This window comes from Peromyscus californicus, unplaced genomic scaffold (genome assembly GCF_007827085.1).
Source record: "Peromyscus californicus insignis strain IS unplaced genomic scaffold, ASM782708v3 Scaffold_21__1_contigs__length_65335640, whole genome shotgun sequence".
Classification (NCBI taxonomy): Eukaryota; Metazoa; Chordata; class Mammalia; order Rodentia; family Cricetidae; genus Peromyscus; species Peromyscus californicus.
The window spans coordinates 19,894,233-19,912,373 of record NW_026294514.1 but is presented as its reverse complement, the minus strand read 5'-3'; the positions used below and the strand labels follow the sequence as shown (position 1 = coordinate 19,912,373).

The following is an 18,141-nucleotide window of genomic DNA, read 5'->3' as shown; positions in this document are numbered from 1 at the left end:
TGAGCTAGGGGCATCAAGATCATGATGGGGAAATCTACAGAGACAACCAAACCAAGCTAGTGGGAACTCATGTACTCTAGACCAACAGCTGTGGAGCCTGCATGAGACAGGACTAGGCCCTCTGCATAAGTGAGACAGTTGTGAAACTTGGTCTGTTTAAGGGGGTCCTAGCAGTGGGATCAGGATCTATCCCTGGTGCATGAGCTGGCTTTTTGGAGCCCATTTCCTATGGTGTGAGACCTTGTACAGGCTTGATGCAGGGGGATGTGCTTGGACCTGCCTCAACTGAATGTACTAGGCTTTGCTGACTCCCCATGGGAGGCCTTACCTTTTTGGAGGAGGGGATAGGGAGTGGGTTGGAGAGGAAGGCTGGGGAGCAGGAGGAGGGATGAGAGGGGCATCTGTGGTTGGTATGTATAATGAATAAAAAATTTCTTAATAAAGAAAAAAGGACTACTTGTATAAAGTATTTGATAAATGAAATGGAGCCATAGGAATGAAAAGCAGCATCACTGCACCCCTGCTACCTCCACTATCACATTGAATAACCAGCATGGGTCTTCATGATAGCTGTGTGGAACATCTAGAATAGGACACAAACACATTCACACGTACACACACACACACACACACACACACACACACACACACACACACACACACACACACTGGATTACAGAGTCATGTGCTGAATCACTGTTACACTTAGAAGCTGATACTTTCTCCTTTTTCTACTCCTGCATCCTGTGACGGATCAAAGGACAGCATGCCCCCTCTGGCTTTCTAAATCACTGAGATGTCAAAATGAATACTCACCTTCTTAAAAATGTTCATGCCCAGGTCTGAAGACAGATCTGGGACTGCAGATCTTCGCAGATTGGTCAATGAAACCTTGGAAAAGGCCTCGGGGCTCAGAGATTTTTCTTCTTCGTTACACTTCATGGTGAGATCCTTAACAAACAATAAACATAGACTATGACTAGGGACTAAGGTAATTCAAATACTTATTTTCTCGAGGTGTCACCTTTTCAATGACACTATGCCTACTGTTCTGAGAGCCCTAAAATTTTTAACTTGCATGTTTGATTGTGCTGTGGCAAAGATATATTTCTTATTAATCTTATTAATCGTAACTTCTGTTGCAAATTTTAACACTGAGACCATTTAGCCACAGATCCCAAGTACTAAGAAAAAAAGGAGGAGATACATTTTTTTTATATATAAAACATTTTTCATATGACATATTTTGATCATTTTCCCCTTTTCCAAACTCACCCAGCTCTTTCCAACATGAGAGTTTTTCTGGTTAAGAACTCATGAAAGGAGATGCTAACTGTGGGAGAATGTCTACTACCAAAGAAGTGCTTATCTTTAGCATGTGCAGGAAAACATTTTCAGAAACAACCCACTCAAGTTTAACTACAACCAAATAGCTGGAATGTTCTTCAAGCTAATCATTTCTCTATATTTTCACCTTGTGGAGATGATGAGAAAGATGGGAAGAACAAGTGCTTCCTGATAAGTGGACGTCATTTCTCAGAATATAACCTTCATAGGAATGTTACCACATCAGGGTGCACTCGGGTTAGTTTTCTCAATATTCATGATCAACTGTAAGCCTGAGTATCAAAAAGTAATATTCCCAATGGTAGCTTTGAGATGCTTAAGATGTTGAGTTGGGCAAAAAATGTTGAATGACACTCTATAAAATGCTAATTTCCTGCTTTATGATATTTAATTATGAGGCTGACTGTCAGATCCCTACTCTAACTATTTCTCTGATTTTTCCCAGGACAGCCTGTTTCCAATGTTCTGGTTAAACAAAGGCTTATACTAAAGTATATGTTTAAAAGGTCTATTTCTGTCAATGGTAAATAGAGATCTGAAGAATAGCCAAAGGTTCTGGCCAGGCAAAAGAAGAAAAGAATATTGACAAAAGAGTTAGTCACCTACCAAGCTATAGTTATGGGAATGCACAGTTACTCGAAGCCGGAAGAGAAAGAGAGAACGTGTTACAGCTGGGGTTGCTAGTACAAGTGACAAGGAACCAGGTCTGTCTTACTTGGGTCTTGTGGGTGTTTACTAGTGAGGGAGCTGCCGCCACCATCGAGCTGCTTCGGGGCCTGGGCAGGAGAGGGATATCTGGTTCTGGGGTCTTCTCTGGCTTCTCTTCCAGCATGTGTCGCAGCCTTTGTAGATAGTACATCAGGGACCACTGAGTGCCTTCCTCAGACCAGTGGGGCTGGAGGAGGCAGCGGAGAACAGCGACATCGAAGTAGGTGGCGTAGCGTGACCTCTGGCATGGTGGTATCACAAGAGAGGCCCTGCTCCCAGTGACAGAGGAAAGATAACCACACTGACATCAAGTCTCCCAAGGGGGAACGCAATCCAGCCTAAGGCTCTACTTTTTTACTTATTCTTTTTTTTTTTTTACTTTATTATTACTTTACTACATTCATTATTTTACTTCATTCATTCACTCATCTCTTGCATGGTTCACTCTTATGACCTCCTAACTAGTCTAGCGTATTCCACTTTTGTTAAGCATTTCTTAAAAGTGGAAACATTGAGAGTTTTGAAGGAGGGGTAAGAAATTAGCAACGTAAAATAAGGTTGGCTCACAAATTGGTATTTTAAGTTAAAGGAAACAATGCCTGTAAAGGTTTTGATTTTAAAAAAAAGAATCATGAGTTGAGTGTGAGCATCATATATGGGTGATAGAGTTGATGAGTAATTTGGGTGGTGGGCAATGAGGATAGCCAGAGACAAAGAAACTAATGAGATTCGAGTCACTATGTTTCCTAAGTGATCAGGTTTGACTACAATAAAAGCAGGGAAAATATTTGTCTTCCTTACTTGTCTTGGGCTATTTTAAGCTCAGGGTGAAGGCATTATGTAAAAGAACAAAACAAAGAAACAAGCAAGCAAACAAACAAACAAAAAAAAAACCAGAAACATTCTAAGCAAACCAAAGTTTGATTATTACAATTAATCACTTTGAAAATTCTCAAGTTATATATCTATGTAAGACTGTAAAAGTAACTTAAAAATTCTCAAAGTTCTAGAATGCTATTGTTCCACTTAAATGAGTGATATATTCGTTAACTAATGATCAGTGTACTAAAGAATAGTTTTAAGTAATTACCTAGATTATTACACCATGTTAGGTATCTTAAGAGAATAGGACTGAATGTTTTTGTCCTTCAAAATTAGTATTTTCAAATCCCAATGTGCTAGTAATTAGGGGTGGGGATAATTAAGTCATGAGTCTTCACAAGTGGGAATAATGCCCTTTACACAAAAGATTTCAGGGTGGCCTCTTGCTGTCTTCCTATCACATAGGAACATCAGAAGTCAGCAGTCTGCACCCCAAACCCATCATCCTGATGCCCTGATCTTGGATGTGCAGCCTCCAGGGTTGTTGGAGATACATTTCTCCTGTTTAGAAGTCACTCAGGTCCTAAACTAAGACAGTCGTGGGTGTAAAAGTCTGTCCTGTGGAACATACAGTCCAGTAAGAATGATAGAAAATAAATGACAAAATAAAATCATCTTTTTGTGAGCTGAGGCCACCTGGGATCTAAACTTGAAACTTGCACCATCCCCAAGCACCGTTTTTTGTCCAAGTTAGATGATGCAGAAAGGAAGTTTTGACACTATCCTCACACAAAGGAAGACCTCTAGAGAGAAATAATGCAATCACTGAGAGTGAAGAGTAAGTTGCTGGAACGTCCAAGGTCCTTATTTTGGGGATTTCATTGTCTGTTCATTTGTCTGCCTGCTTGTTTGTGACAGATCCCCCTAGGTAGCATGGTTTGGCCTTAAACTCTGATTCTCCTAACACAACTTCCCAAGTGCTCGGGTCATAGGCATGTCTTGAATTGACGATCTATAATTTATCAGTGGTTTAAAATTAACAAAGTGACACATGCTTACAGTTAGCCTGCTATCAAAATTAATAATATGGAATAGGGGTTTGTGTGTTTGGTGGAACCTTGGTTCTACAGTTTCATTAAGAATCACAAGTCAAACACACACACACACGCACACACACACACACACACACACACACACACCCCTACAAATGAAGGTTGTAGAAATACTTTTTAAAAAATACAAACCCAGGTCACATCTGGTATGGTTTGTCTTTTTCACATCTCTTTCTACTCCCTTATCAAAGCACATGTCACACTCTTGTTTCTATTATCATTAACAACATTCTCTGGTGTGCTGAGTGACACCTGTCCATGTACATGAAAGTTTTGAATGCCATTGCTGTCTTCAAAAAAATCTTGTATTTTGTTTCAAATTTTAGTGCATTTTATTTATTGTATATGTGTGCATGCATGTGGGTACTTGCACCACCGTTGGTGTGGTGAGCTGAGAAGACAGCTTGGGGCTGTCAGTTCTCTCCTGCTGTGTGGGTTAGAGGGGTCCAACTTAGGCTGTCAGGTTTTGGAGGCAAGTGTTCTTAACTGCTGAGCCATCTCAACAGCCCTTAGTGTTGTCTTATAGTTAAATATTCTGAATAATTTAACTATAAATCAGGAAACTAAATTTAAGACATTTCAGCACATCAGATGCCACATGTCAAATTATTCATTAATGTATTTATTTATTTGTTTGTTTGTTTGAGACAAGGTTGCTCTGTGTAGCCTTTGCTGTCCTGAAACTCACTCTGTAGACTAGACTGGCCTTGAACTCACAGAGATCCACCTGCTTCTGCCTCCCAAGTGCTGGGATTAATGGCGTGCGTGCGCCACCACTGCCTGGCTAACACATTAAATTATTAACTGGAATGGAAATCATATTTAATAAGCTTTCTATATAACCCTAAATTCTCACACACACTGAATTGGGAAGTAAAATACTCTGATCCTCAGTTACAGGCCAACTTTAAATCTATCATAGAGTCCCAGAGATTCAATTTTAAATCTATCATATAGTCCTACAGTCTTCTTCCTACTATTTCTCATCAGCTTTACCTATAGACAGCATCCAAGTGCTAGTGGCCAACACATATCACCCAGAGAATCACAATTATGTCCTTCAGATCTCCTTGTTTCTTCTCTTGCTCTCCATTCCTTAAACTATTAAATCATCCTTAGAATGAAATGCAAAATCCTTACAGTGCTGAAAAATGTCTGTCTAATGTATATTCAAATTCATTTTCTTTGTTTCCTTTTCCTCCTCTGCCTCTTGGTCTTTCTTATTGTCATTGTTGTTTTGTTTTTGAGATAAGGTTTCATGTAGCTCAGACTGGCTCCCAACTCACTAAGTAGCTCAGCCTGGGCTTGAACTCATGGTCTTCCTGCTTCTCCTGAGTGCTGGGATAATGGGTGTGTACCATGCTATCTATTCCAACCTCATCCTGTATTGTACATGTGCTGGTGTACCAGTTATCAATGTATTTTCACTCCTTTTCAACTCATTTATTTTTGGTAAAGAACCTCTTCCACTCTCTTTTCAAATTGTCCACTGAGCTCTTTATTGCCTTCTGAACCTTGACTGGTTCTACCCTCAGCACTAGCTGGAGGGAAAATAATACCTTGACTTTCATTTCTACACATCTTCCTAAGAGACTTTCATTACTCTCCTATCCCCAAACCCATTCCATTTCTCTTCCTTAAAAGAAGCGTGATGCGACTTGTTCCTATAAGCCTATCATTTACACCTAAGTTAACAGGAATTCTTTCCAGTGTTAGATCTAGAAAGAAAAGACAAAATAAGTGGCTGGCTGGCTACCAGCTGTGTAATTTTAGGTCCTCAAACCTACCTGACAGTCATCTAATTTACAAGAGTCTGTGAACGCCATTATTCCCTTGACTAATCCTCTGCAAGAAGGCAGATATCAGCAGGTCAGCAGAATCATTCCCTCCTTTGACGAGCTGTAGTTATAAACTCTTTCCTTTGTCTTCATACCTTAGAGTTCTCTAATTCTTTAGTTATCAGGTTTGGTAATATCCTAAAATTTTCCAGTCCCTAGAACATTGTCCCATATGAGGTACCAATGGACCACTTCCATGAAGTCTCCCAGGAACACAAGAAAAGGGGAAGATGTTAAGAAAACAGACACCAAGGTTTCCCCTAAAATTTCCTAAACTGGAATTTCCAAGAGTCAGGCCCGAGACGTTTTGTCCTAAACAGTATCCTCAGGTATTTCTTAAATGCCCTTAATAAATTTGAAGAACAAATACCCTAGAGAAACATTTAAAGAATGATTTCTGCCCCTCTAGACCGATATTCAAAACAACTGCTAAACTGAAACACCATAATTGGGATGCTATGTTGACAACTTCATGTCCAGGACACCTGATGACTAAATTTATGTCTTTCTCTCACAGTGAGTTTATTCAACCGAAACTAAAGACTAACTAACTGTTCAGTTAAGTCCTCTAGGCATTAACATCTATATCATCATCAGCAGCAGCACCACCACCACCTCCTCCTCCTCCTTCTTCCTCTTCCTCCTCCCCCTTCTTTTTCTTCTCCTCCTCCTCTTCTTCTTCTCTTCCTTCTCCTCCTCCTTCTTCTTTTTCTTCTTCCTCCTCCTCCTTCATTCTTCTTCCAAAAGAACTTGTCAGTTCAGTGATTGGATGATGGGCTGCAGAACAGCAAGACTCCAAGGATATAAATAAGGTTGTGGCCATAAAACATGTCCCCAAATAGGGTAATCACAGTTTTGTATTTCAGTTGTTTGATATGGAGGAAACTATTTGAAACTGAAGAAGGGTAGTGAGAACTTAGGCTGATTTTGGAAACAGGTATGACCCTTTAAGAAGGACTGTTTCTTGCCCCCAAGTTGGCCCCAACCCCAAGAGATTGCTGTTGTAACAAATAGTCCTGAAAGGGGAAGCCCCACAGGACCAACCAGGAAGAAGTCTGGAGGAAGTGGGTCCCCAGAAACCTATAAAATGTCCAACCTAGAGACCTGGGGTGGACCCACACCTCTGGGGCCTCTCCCATTCCCTTGATGGGAATTGTTTGTTGGTTCTAATAAAGTCCTTGAATTCTTTTTCCTCTCTTTGGCTGTTGTTTCTCTGCTCCGTAGTCAATCTGTAAATTCCTTTCACTGCATCCACTACCCTCAGAGTCTATCTGTAACTGCTGCTTCCAACCCAGGACTCTCATCCGCTGCTTTCACTCTCAAGCAGTTAGGATTTCACATCCCCTGCCTCACATACTCTCCAGTGGCTTCTATCCCTCCAACTGTCACCTCACTGTCTGGTCTGAGCAGGTCTTTTTTCCTGGAAGTACGATTCTTTTCCCATCCCATGGAACTTACTCACTGGTACCCCTAAAATGACCACCCCTCACCCAAGACCCCCTGAAAATAGTAACAGTGAACTAACAATGGATTCAGCAGCAAATAATTAGAACCTCGAATACCTTTAGTTTTTCTTTCAGTCACTGTATTATTTAATTTGACGTGTGAACTCTACTGGTTGGAGGTCATTAAAAAGTAAAATTGATAAAGTATTTCATCTAGGACAGCATTATCATATGTAATTAACTGGCCAATGGAAGCTAAAAGCCATTTTCACTAAATTAAAACATGAGAGGGTAGGAAAAAAAGAAAATTTCATGACTGAATATGAATATAATTTTTCTTCTAAATGATATATATGGAAATAATGAAGAGAGGCTCAGTTACAGAGAAGTTAATGGCATTTATTTACCTAATGGAGGAATATGTCTTATTTCTCATTATTTTAAATATTAATTTATTTATAATTATCATATAATTTATAAATATTTATAAGTTAATGTATAATTTATTAGATATGTTTATTAAATTTATAATTTAATAAACATATTTAAATATTTCTAATATATTTAAATAGCATTTCACTAAGTTATGTGTACACAATAAACAATGATGATGAGAAAAGGTCTTCACAAAGGTAATACTGCTTTAATCTACTCCCAACCAACTACAGTTTTGGGAAACCAAGTTATTATTAATGAGTACTGAAAGCAAGTGATTATTCTGGAAGTAATATTGGTGATGGCAGAGAAATATGGGAATCACTCTTGACCCTCTGCAGTATTTAATGAAGCATAAATTATATCTATGCATATGGTAATTAAAGATGTAATCTTACATCAATTTTAAAACTAGCTACTTGTCTGCTGAAAGCAGTGTGCAAGGAAGAGTGATGTTGAGTTCATTTAAGGTCAAGGCACAGGCCACAGTGATCTGGATTTGCTTGATCTAGGTAGACAGCTTTCGTTGCTAGGATATTTGCATGGCTTCATTATTAAGGCTCTTTCTTCAAGCCCGATAAACACAAGAACTCCTCCAATGGAGATACATTAACACTAGCATTTGCTAAGCAGTCTGACTTGTGCATAATTTCCATGGTAACCAGCCACTGTAGCTAGGCAGAGAGAAGACAATTCATTTTTTTTTCAAAGTGCCACTGATTCATGTCTAATTCACATAATGTGGGTGTATTGTGCTATGGGAGAGTGTGTTTATGTATTTACATCAAGAAATGCAGATAGGTGGCAGATTACACATAGGTAGGCAGATAGATGATAGGCGGATGGCTCCAGTTCAGTAATGTCAGAAAACAAAACAACATCCTTTCATAAATAAGAATATGGGACATTTTAGTTAGCTGTTTTTTGTACATAATCAGATTAGAATCAGTACAGTTTGATTTTTCAGAGAAAAGAACTTCATTTTCTGCTTATATTTATAATCTCTAAATATTTGCAATGGTCAAGAAAACTCTGCAAGAAATAAAATATAGATATTTTACAGCCTCGAGATTTTATATTCATACTGGTTTTTTTTTTATGACTTTTTAAAACTATCTGGTATAAGCTAAGCATTTGAAGTAAGCGATGTAAGAGATTACTTCTTATATTAAATCAAATTAAACATTTTATAATTTAATTCAGAACTGGTAGAAGAGGCATATTCAACAACTGAAAAAGTAATAATAAAAATTTCCAGTATGTGAAATGATAGCGACACTATCATCAATATTGTTTGTTGTAGCTGGCCTCTAAAGGGAGTTCCCAGTGCTCCCTGTCTCCTGGTCCTTACATCCTAGTTTAGGATAATCCCATACTCTACCATAGGTTGGATGTTGTAACGCACAGTATATAATAGAAGCGACAATCTGTGAGTTTCAGAGTGTACTATAAAAACACTGAAGTTCTATATTGGTGTTCTCCCTCTTGTATAATTTGTTTTGAGTAAAGCCGGTTTCCACGCCATGTGTAGCCTTAAAGAGAGACCCTGATGCTGAGGAACTGAGGCTAATTCAAAAGATATTTTGGTAACAAAATAAAAACCTTAAGCTCGGGGAATGGCTGTAGAACCCTGGAACAGGTAGAACCTATAAAAAGAAATGAGGAATGTGATTTTATTTTTTTTAGTGTAAATTTTCTAAAATTTGTAAATACAACTTCTGAACTTTGAGGAAGCTGCTGGTGGAGCCAAAGGATGCTGCTGGGGTTGGGGGCTGAAAATGTTTGCTATGTAGAGGCAGGACTAAGTGTGCACTGGTGTGGACGTTACACAAATGTGCCCAACAAACTAGGTGACAGAATGAAAGAGATGTCCAGATAAGGTCTAAAAGACACCTCCTGGTTTCTGTTTGCTGGTTATAGTAAACCAGAAGAGAAGAGATAAGAATTTAAAATGAATTATTAAAGAATTATTATATGAGATATAATAATATTGAAATTTCCCAGCTTTTACAGAGAATAAATGATGCTAAAATTAAGAAATGGATGACTGCAAACATAAAATCCAGAGAATTGTTAAAAAAACACAGCCTAAAAATCAAGTCAAGGGTGAAACTATAGAGTTACTTGTTAAGACTTCAAAATAATCTAAAGTTGTATTTCAGAATACTCTTGAATCTGACAAAGACCCTCTACAAACCTTGACAGTATGATGCAAATACGTATGTATATATTTATAATATAGGTATATATTAGTATTTATAAATATATATTTATTTACATATATTTGCATATTTGTGTATATAATAGTCTATTATTATCTTTATACTATTATCTGTTATGTAATTTTATGGTATCCACTACATAATTTTACATTATCTATTATACAGTTTCATAGTCTATTATCCTTATGAACATTATCATTATATAATTATCTTTTTTGTGTGCATATATAATGACTTATAAGAAAATTATGAGCATGGAAGTCTAAGATAGAGATGGGATATGGAAATGTGGATTTTGTCTATCCACTGGATCCTAATAAAATTCACAATGAACCTATAAAAATAAACATTATATCAACAAAAATACTTCCAGAGACATTAAAAATGGAAAATAGGCTCTCTAGCCCCCTCCCCCAAGTGGTAATTGCAGGAAATAAGCTGTGAACATAGGCTACCTTTCTGGGAAAAAGAAAGTTGGCTTAGAAGATAGAACCAATAGCTTAGAAGGAGAAGTCAATTGCCGTGGCTAAGAGTGGGCTGCATTCTAGTCAAAGGGCCTCCACCACTTGGAGCTCAGCATTAGAACTGCTATGAGTCAGCTCATCCCATTTCTTCCCTTTCAGTAGCCATGGACAAGGCAGGTATCTTCTGCCTGTTTTTTACCACACTTGTGGTTACATATCATTTGTCTCTTTAGCCCATGGGCAGTTGGAAATAGTATAGTAACAGGACACACGTAGCGAATAAAAAGATACTGTATGTATGCTGAATGTAGAGATAACCACTAGAAGCAGCTGCAGAAATCTAAATAGGAAAATGGTAAAGATTTGAATTAAATGACTGTGAGAAAGGATGTGAAAGGCATTGAGAAGGTAGACTGTAAATGGATTGGAATGAATTTGGATTGGTATTTTGGCTTGCTGTTCCTAAGAGCTGGAGTATGAACGTAGACCTTAACTGAGCTGCACCTTCAAATTTGTTAAGTAAGATATCTGGGACCATGGTTGTTCCACCTACTAAAATAGAAACCAATAAATAAATGCATATGTACTAAGCCTACACATACAAAGATTCTAATTTTTTCTACAGGGCTTTATCTTTTCAATAAGCCTATGAAAAATTTCAAAAACAATATACTTAAATAACCAGGTTTAGGGCTAGGTAGAGATAAATTATTTAAAACCATCAAATGAAAAGGTGAGTCAGATATTAGAAGGAGATACCTGTGAATCATTTTTCTCTAATAAGAGATTTGTATGCAGAATATGCTGAAGATTCTTAAAAGTGAACACTTAGACACCCCCATTAAATGTGGGAAAAGTTTGAATAGCCCTTTGATAAAAGAGTACCTCTGAATAGCTCATAAGCATATGAAAGCATACTTAGCATCCTTAGTCATCAGGGAAAAGTAAATGAAAGCCACAGTCAGGTCCCATTTCACACCCACTAGGATGACTATAATAAAAAGAGAAAAACAATAAAAATGTTCCTGAGGATACAAAGGCCCATATATTGCCGGGGGAGTATAAAATAGTGCCAGCATATTTGGAAAAAAATTTAGTTCTTTTTATATTAGGCATAAATTTGCTACACAAATCAGCAATTCTACTCATGGATATCCACCAGTGGAATGAGGACCTATGTCCATAAAAGATTTAAGTGAAGGGTCACAGTAGTGTTATTCATAATATATAAAACATGGCAACGAACTATCCACCCAGTGATGAGTAAAGAAAGCTGATTGATTTGTCCAAGCTAATAATATTCAGCAATAAAAAGGAATGAAACACTGATGTGTGCAATGATGTAGATTTAAAAAAAACTAAAAAACATTATTAAATTAAAGAAGGCAGATGCATGATACCATAAACTAACCCATTCCATGTTTACAAAGGACCTAACTGGATTTTGGTGACAATTATACAACTTTGTAAATATACCAAGGAATGATTAAAATATTAACTTTAACAGGTTGATTTTATGACACAGAAATTATATCTTCATAAAGTTATATTTAAAACTTCATTTTAAAGTACTATCACCCAAACAATAATTTCACTGGAAAGTAGAAATATCGAGATCGTCCTATAGTCCATGGCTCACTCGGTGAAGGGGCATACTTTGTGAATCTAGGTATCCACAATCCCTTCAGGGAGTAGGAAGAGGTAGACTAGGTTGGTCCTTGTACAAGGTTAATTGCAAGCAAATCCCTTTGTTATGTTCACAAAATAACAGGAAGGAGGTGGAATGTTTAAAGAGTAGACTTGATAATTTCAAAGTGTTTTAGCAACACCCATTTCAATACAGGGATTTACTGATGCAAAGTGTCCTTACCCACTAAAGCAGATCCTTAATCGTAACTGCAATGTAATCTTCTTAGAATATCACTGGGATTTCTGCACTTGGATATTTAACTCAGGCATCTCACTAAATCTGACATGTCTTCCTACTTCCAGCCTGATTTGTTAAAATGAGGGACATTCATTGCTGGGGTTGTAAAAAGCAATTTATATCTTGGCTAAAACGGCACACACACACACACAGAACACACATTCATGTTTTAAAAAATGAAGACTGTAAAAGCAGCTAGGATGCAGTCTAACTCTCAGTAGTTGGGACATGTTTCAGCTAGTCTTCCAGTCAAGTACCTTGAATGCGATGGGCCTCTTTCCTGGGAAGTTTGGGAGGATAGGCTTCCGTCAAAGGAGTTTCCCTGGTGGCAGCCTGAGATGGTGGCCTTGGGTGACGTGGAATCAGGCTGCAGTGCTTCGCCGACCCCCTGAAGTCCCTTTTGGAGGTGAGACAGTAGATTAGTTCCATTCTCTGCTTCAGTAATATCCTCCAGAATTACCTCCTTCGCCCATACAGAATCATATATATTAAAGCGTTTCTTTGCAGAGCAAAGGAGATCATAGACCTAGAGATTTGCCTTTGTCTAAAAGGCAATGGAAACAGACAGCACCGGTGTCATTCCACGCGTGAGGCTTAAGTATTTTATAGGTTTTGTTTAACTTGCTCTTCATTGATCCCCTCTATGTCCAACATCTGCAGGAGAGTTACGAACCCTGCAACTCAGCATAGACATGCTAGCACCAAGGAGGACAGAACAGGAGTGTGAGGCTCAGCTCGTGCCAGCATAGCAGGAAGTCATCAGACTCAAGTCAGAACCTGAGGATGAAAGTTTTCCCACCGTTCATGAGAAAAGGAGTATAACACACTTTTCTATTGGCTTCGGGGACCTTTATCTGCAAGCGTGCACTCAACAATTCATTTTATTGAGTAACTTATTTTAATTCCATTTAGCTGACAAATGCACTTCTGCTCAGGTCATGGGAAGTGTTTTCTGTAGGTATCATAGATTAACTTCTTAAGCACACAAACCCTTGGATATCTACCATAGCCGGTCAGCTGCAATCCTCCTGCCTGAGTGTTCTGAGCAGCTGGGATTATAAACATGCATCCTGGTTGTTTATCAAAAGGATACAATTTAGACTGGTAATAGGAGGGAAAAGAGCATTTGTGTTAGAAGAAGTAGGCTGAGCAGAGACTCAGGCTAAGTGAGCATGAGCTGTATGCTGGTGGTATGACAGTTAGCTGAAGGTGTGACCACAGAGAGAGTCAATCAAGAAGCATGGTGTCAGGTGATGGGAGTACTGATCATCAAAGGGGAATCTGGGCTTCAGGCTTCTAAGGAGGAGGAGCCATGACAAAAGGGTAACACCTTGCATGCAGTAGCTTCAAGGAAGCTAGTTAATGAATAAAGGGTTCATTAGGAAGGCTAGTCAGACATTATTAAGTTGCATATTTGTTTAAGCCAGAAAGGCTTTATAGATACAAAGTCCAATTAGGAAGGTCAAGTCTGCAATCACGATATTATATTTTCATTATATAAATGGTTGAAGGAAATAACCAGCACGCATGAGCAACACAGTGAGAAGCACCAGGCACTGCAAGAAATCATAACAGAAGATCCAAGCAGAGTAAACCAAGCTCCACACAATCTTATATTTAATGTGCCATCACTTACAGACACTCCATATGTTATATACCACTAAGAAAAATACAACACTTAAGACTTGTGCTTCTTATCAACGAAAAGCTTAAATCATATATTAGTTTGTAAGTTATTTTAGGTTTATCTAGGTATAATCTGGGTTAAGTATTCATTTTGTGTATGTGTGGAAGGAGAGAAGTGATTTCTTCATTTTGGAATAGTCAACTTGGAGTTGATATTTGAAGTTTTCCAAGGAATAATTTCCCCTTTGTGGGGCTATTAGTTCATAAAAGCATTGTTTCTTAAGGCTGTCCATTCTTCCTCTGACATTCTTCTCAGTCACTGACCCTGATGCTGCAAATGTTGATACTGCCCATGACCAATCTCCGGTTGCACAAGAATGATTGCCTTGTCAAGATACCCACCAGGCATTGAGACTGTGAGCAACCAATGACCATCAAGCACACTCCATTACAAAGACATTAAATGTGGAAAAAAATAAGGTTTATAAATCCCAGTGTAAGCAATTGCTCAGAGTATGGTAGACCTATCAACACACTGGAGCCTCCAGCTTAGAGTTTAGCTTGGAAGATAATGCTCTTCCTGGGAACAATATGTCAATTAGAAAGAGAACCAAATTTTAATGGAAGACATCAGGTTTTACTTTGCACCGGTTGAATGGAAAGTGAAGAGAGATCAAACAACACTTTTTGAAAGTGAGATGAATGACAACAAACACTTATTGTTCCATGTTAACCATCGAGATAAAATAAAACCTACTTCATAATGGTTGAGATACAATACTCATACTGTTTTGTCCCAACACCTCTATACTATTGGAAGATGCTTAATATTAATTTTTATACATGATTGACAGAAGACCTCAGCCTGAGCAAAGCTGCATGTCCAGGATGGAAGAGAGGGTTTTGAGTAGAGAGTATGAATCTCAAACTCATGTCTGATCCCTTACGACGTGTTGCTCAGAGAGTCCCTCCTTCCCCTCTTATTATGTGATCACAAACTGACCTCGCCTTGCTGTTTTGTGTCTTGATTTGGTGACTCACAGGTCTGACTCTTTTGACTGTTGACAGGAGAGCTTCTCTTGGCTACAAAGATGATATAAAGACCCATCACCAATTATATAAGATCACAAGTTCATTTTTATCTCATAGGTTCACGTCATTTCCAAATAAGAACAGTTTCATGTAACATCATCACCTTGAAAGAAAACACTGAATCATGTGTCATGTAACTGAAACCAAACAGTCAATAAAAACAAGCATCTCTCAGTTTTCAATGTATATGTTTATGTCTTTATTCAGTCTTACGGGGATGAAGTTTAGAAGTTGGTAATAATAAAAATAAAACAGGTATAGGCTGTTTATCCCACCTTTATTGCATACCAAGTCCTGTAAACTAATTGAATCTTTTTCTTCACCTTATTCTATTGCTGTATAATCATACCAATTTATTGATGAAAAACTCAGGCAATGGGAAGTTTAACTTGACATTTGTGGGAAGATTCCAAGCTAGTCTTTGTGACTTCACATTCATATTTCGGTTACCAGGTTAGACTGGTCCTGTAGTAAGATTCAATTAGACTACATCTGTACTTTAGGATTAGGTAGCTGGGTGGCTGTGGTAGCAGTGTCTGCCTTGGCTGGGTAGTGAAAATCCAAGTTACTGTGAAGGTCTCCTTGTGGAATTGCTCTCCCTAGCCATGCCATCCAGGTCACATCCAAATTCCCTTCAGATACTGGGCACCATTTCAAGTCCCAGGTATCAGGTACAGGAGAAAGAAACCAGCCCTCTGTGTTTTCCAGAAACCAAAGGAGAGGGAGGTAAACAGTCCATGGGGCTGTCCTGGAGGGTCAAAGTTTCTTAGACGTTTTTAAAAATGTGTTAAATGACCTTCTATGTATGAATCAAAATGAGAGAGATGGGGCTGGAGTTATAAATCAGTGGTAGAGAACTTGCTAAGCACATACAAGGCTCCAGTGTAAGCTTCGGGGGTCAGACATCTAACTTTGAAGGGGTGATCCCATGTGCATAGGAGAACTACAGCAAAACTTAAAAAAATTATATTTCCTTAACATATCATGAAGGTATGACACACACTTAACTAACCTTTTTTTATACCTATGCATATTTTACTCTCAGCCTTATTTCTATTACTTTTAGCTTTTTAAAAATAATCTTGCACTCATCCTATATTCTGTCTCCAGTTGTTTGAATCCAGATTAATTAACCTTATTCTATACATAGAATCTGAAGCAGATTTACAGCTATAACACCTTTACTTATTTAGTTCCTTGATATTTAAAACTGCGATATCACTCTTGAATCTATCTTTCAAAAGTTAATTATATATATATGTACATATATATAGTGAGACTCAAGTACTTTTTACTATATGAAAAAATCAATTTCCTTTGAATGACTCTATTTGTCACAATAGTAATCTTTTCAAACACATGACTAATAAGGAACTCGACGGCTGCAATGACTCTTTAATATATCAAACACTTGGAAAGTTGTGTTTGATTATAGAGGAAAAGAATGGAAGAATTTGCTTGTAGTTTTCTTCCACTTTATAGAACCCCTTTACATATACAATCCTCCACTGTCTGCCTCTAAAATGTACAAACTAAGGAAGCCATCTCCACAGATGTGTATACATGCGATTATAGCATACATGTTTCTATAGATTTTCTATCTAATTTATTTATTATTGACACTAAAAGTAGGACTGAGAATAGAAGGACAGAATTTATTAAGCATTTACTCCCAAACAAGTACTTTATGCACTTTCTCACTTACATTTATCAAGAAGCCAGATAAGGTGCTGTAGCACCTCTATTTTACATGAATAGAAATACACATTCTGGAGTTAAGTTGTATAGTTGAGCTGTATACATGGCATGCACATACAGCAAGAGATGTACTTACAGTGAAATATGAGCCTATTGTACACTTATAAATTTATCATGCTGGGCTACTTCCACAAATCAATTCAACCATAGGACTAGCTCACCACACAATTCCAGTTCCTTAAGTAAAATACTTTGATAGCAATAAAATGCTATGAAGAGATCTCCAAGGACCCTCTACTTCATCTATCATAACCATGATTCAATAATAACTATAATAATAATGATCTTTTACTATATGACAGGTATTCTTCTGACTATATATATATACATATGTATATATATATATATATATATATATATGTAATTTATTCCTCACACCAATTCTACAAGCAATATTAATACTTTATTTCCCATGTCCCAGATGTGGAAACAGAAGCACAGTATAGTTAGATGATTACTCCAAAACATATGTGTCCCATGTGAATATGCCTCATACCTAGGTCACCCAGACAGCTTTCCAGAGGGATTTACTTTTTATTATCATCTTAAAGGAAAACCATCCTACCACAATACCAACTGTGAGGGAACCTGCCTGAGCCCTGGAGTCACGAACCTGTAATGATGCTCCTGATGGGTTTCACCAGGGCAGTAAAGCCAGAGACTTCTGGTTGTCTGTGCTCCCACATAGGCTGCCATATAACCAGCCCACTGGCCAGTCGGAAGGTGAGGTCAGATTCCTAGGGACAGAGAAGATGTACGTTCAGTAATTGGTTTGTATCAGGGAATTCGTCAAGTTCCACAGACCATTTTCAGAGGGACTTGCCCTGGCAAACACTCAGATGAGTGTTTCTAGGCAAACCAATGATCCTGTTAATACTACAGTCAGGATGGAAATCACAGTGACCTGCTTTATGGAAAATGAGAAATTAATTAAATGTAGCTTTGGAAAAAAGCATGGGATGCATAAATCATTGTTTTGTTCACAGTGAGAGAGATCTGTTTATTTTCATAGTCTTGGCAGATCTCTTCATGCTTGGTTAAAGTGCCATTCCTCTTGATTATGTAATTGTCCTTATTTTTCCCTCAGGAGGCAATATCCTCAGAGCCTGGATACTTTGCCTCCCAGTCTCCAATGCTTCTCCCTTTCTTTGTTTCATGGAATTGGGTAAATATGTTTTGATTCTTTATGGTGACTGATATCATAATGTTCTCTTGACAATCCTAATTCTTCACAGCAAGGGCTAATTGAAGAATTCCCCTTTCCTGCATCTCCCAGTATCACCACAGCACTTCACACAGATGGGGAATTGTGTGCACAAAGATACTCAATAAATATGTGTTAAAT

At 37.9% G+C, this 18,141-nt stretch overlaps 1 protein-coding gene across 8 annotated transcripts in view; it reads right to left on the bottom strand.

Annotated features, from left to right (window-relative positions):
• Unc80 (unc-80 homolog, NALCN channel complex subunit) overlaps positions 1-18,141 on the bottom strand; it is a 181,372-nt gene that overhangs the window by 149,333 nt on the left and 13,898 nt on the right. For all 8 annotated transcript variants that reach the window (XM_052749736.1, XM_052749735.1, XM_052749731.1 and 5 more), the window contains exons 5-9: positions 17,410-17,533; positions 14,950-15,029; positions 12,578-12,717; positions 2,063-2,324; positions 817-951 (exon numbers count right to left, since the gene is read on the bottom strand). In XM_052749736.1, coding sequence (XP_052605696.1) covers positions 817-951; positions 2,063-2,324; positions 12,578-12,717; positions 14,950-15,029; positions 17,410-17,533 — 741 coding nt within the window. The remainder of the gene's footprint in view (positions 1-816; positions 952-2,062; positions 2,325-12,577; positions 12,718-14,949; positions 15,030-17,409; positions 17,534-18,141) is intronic.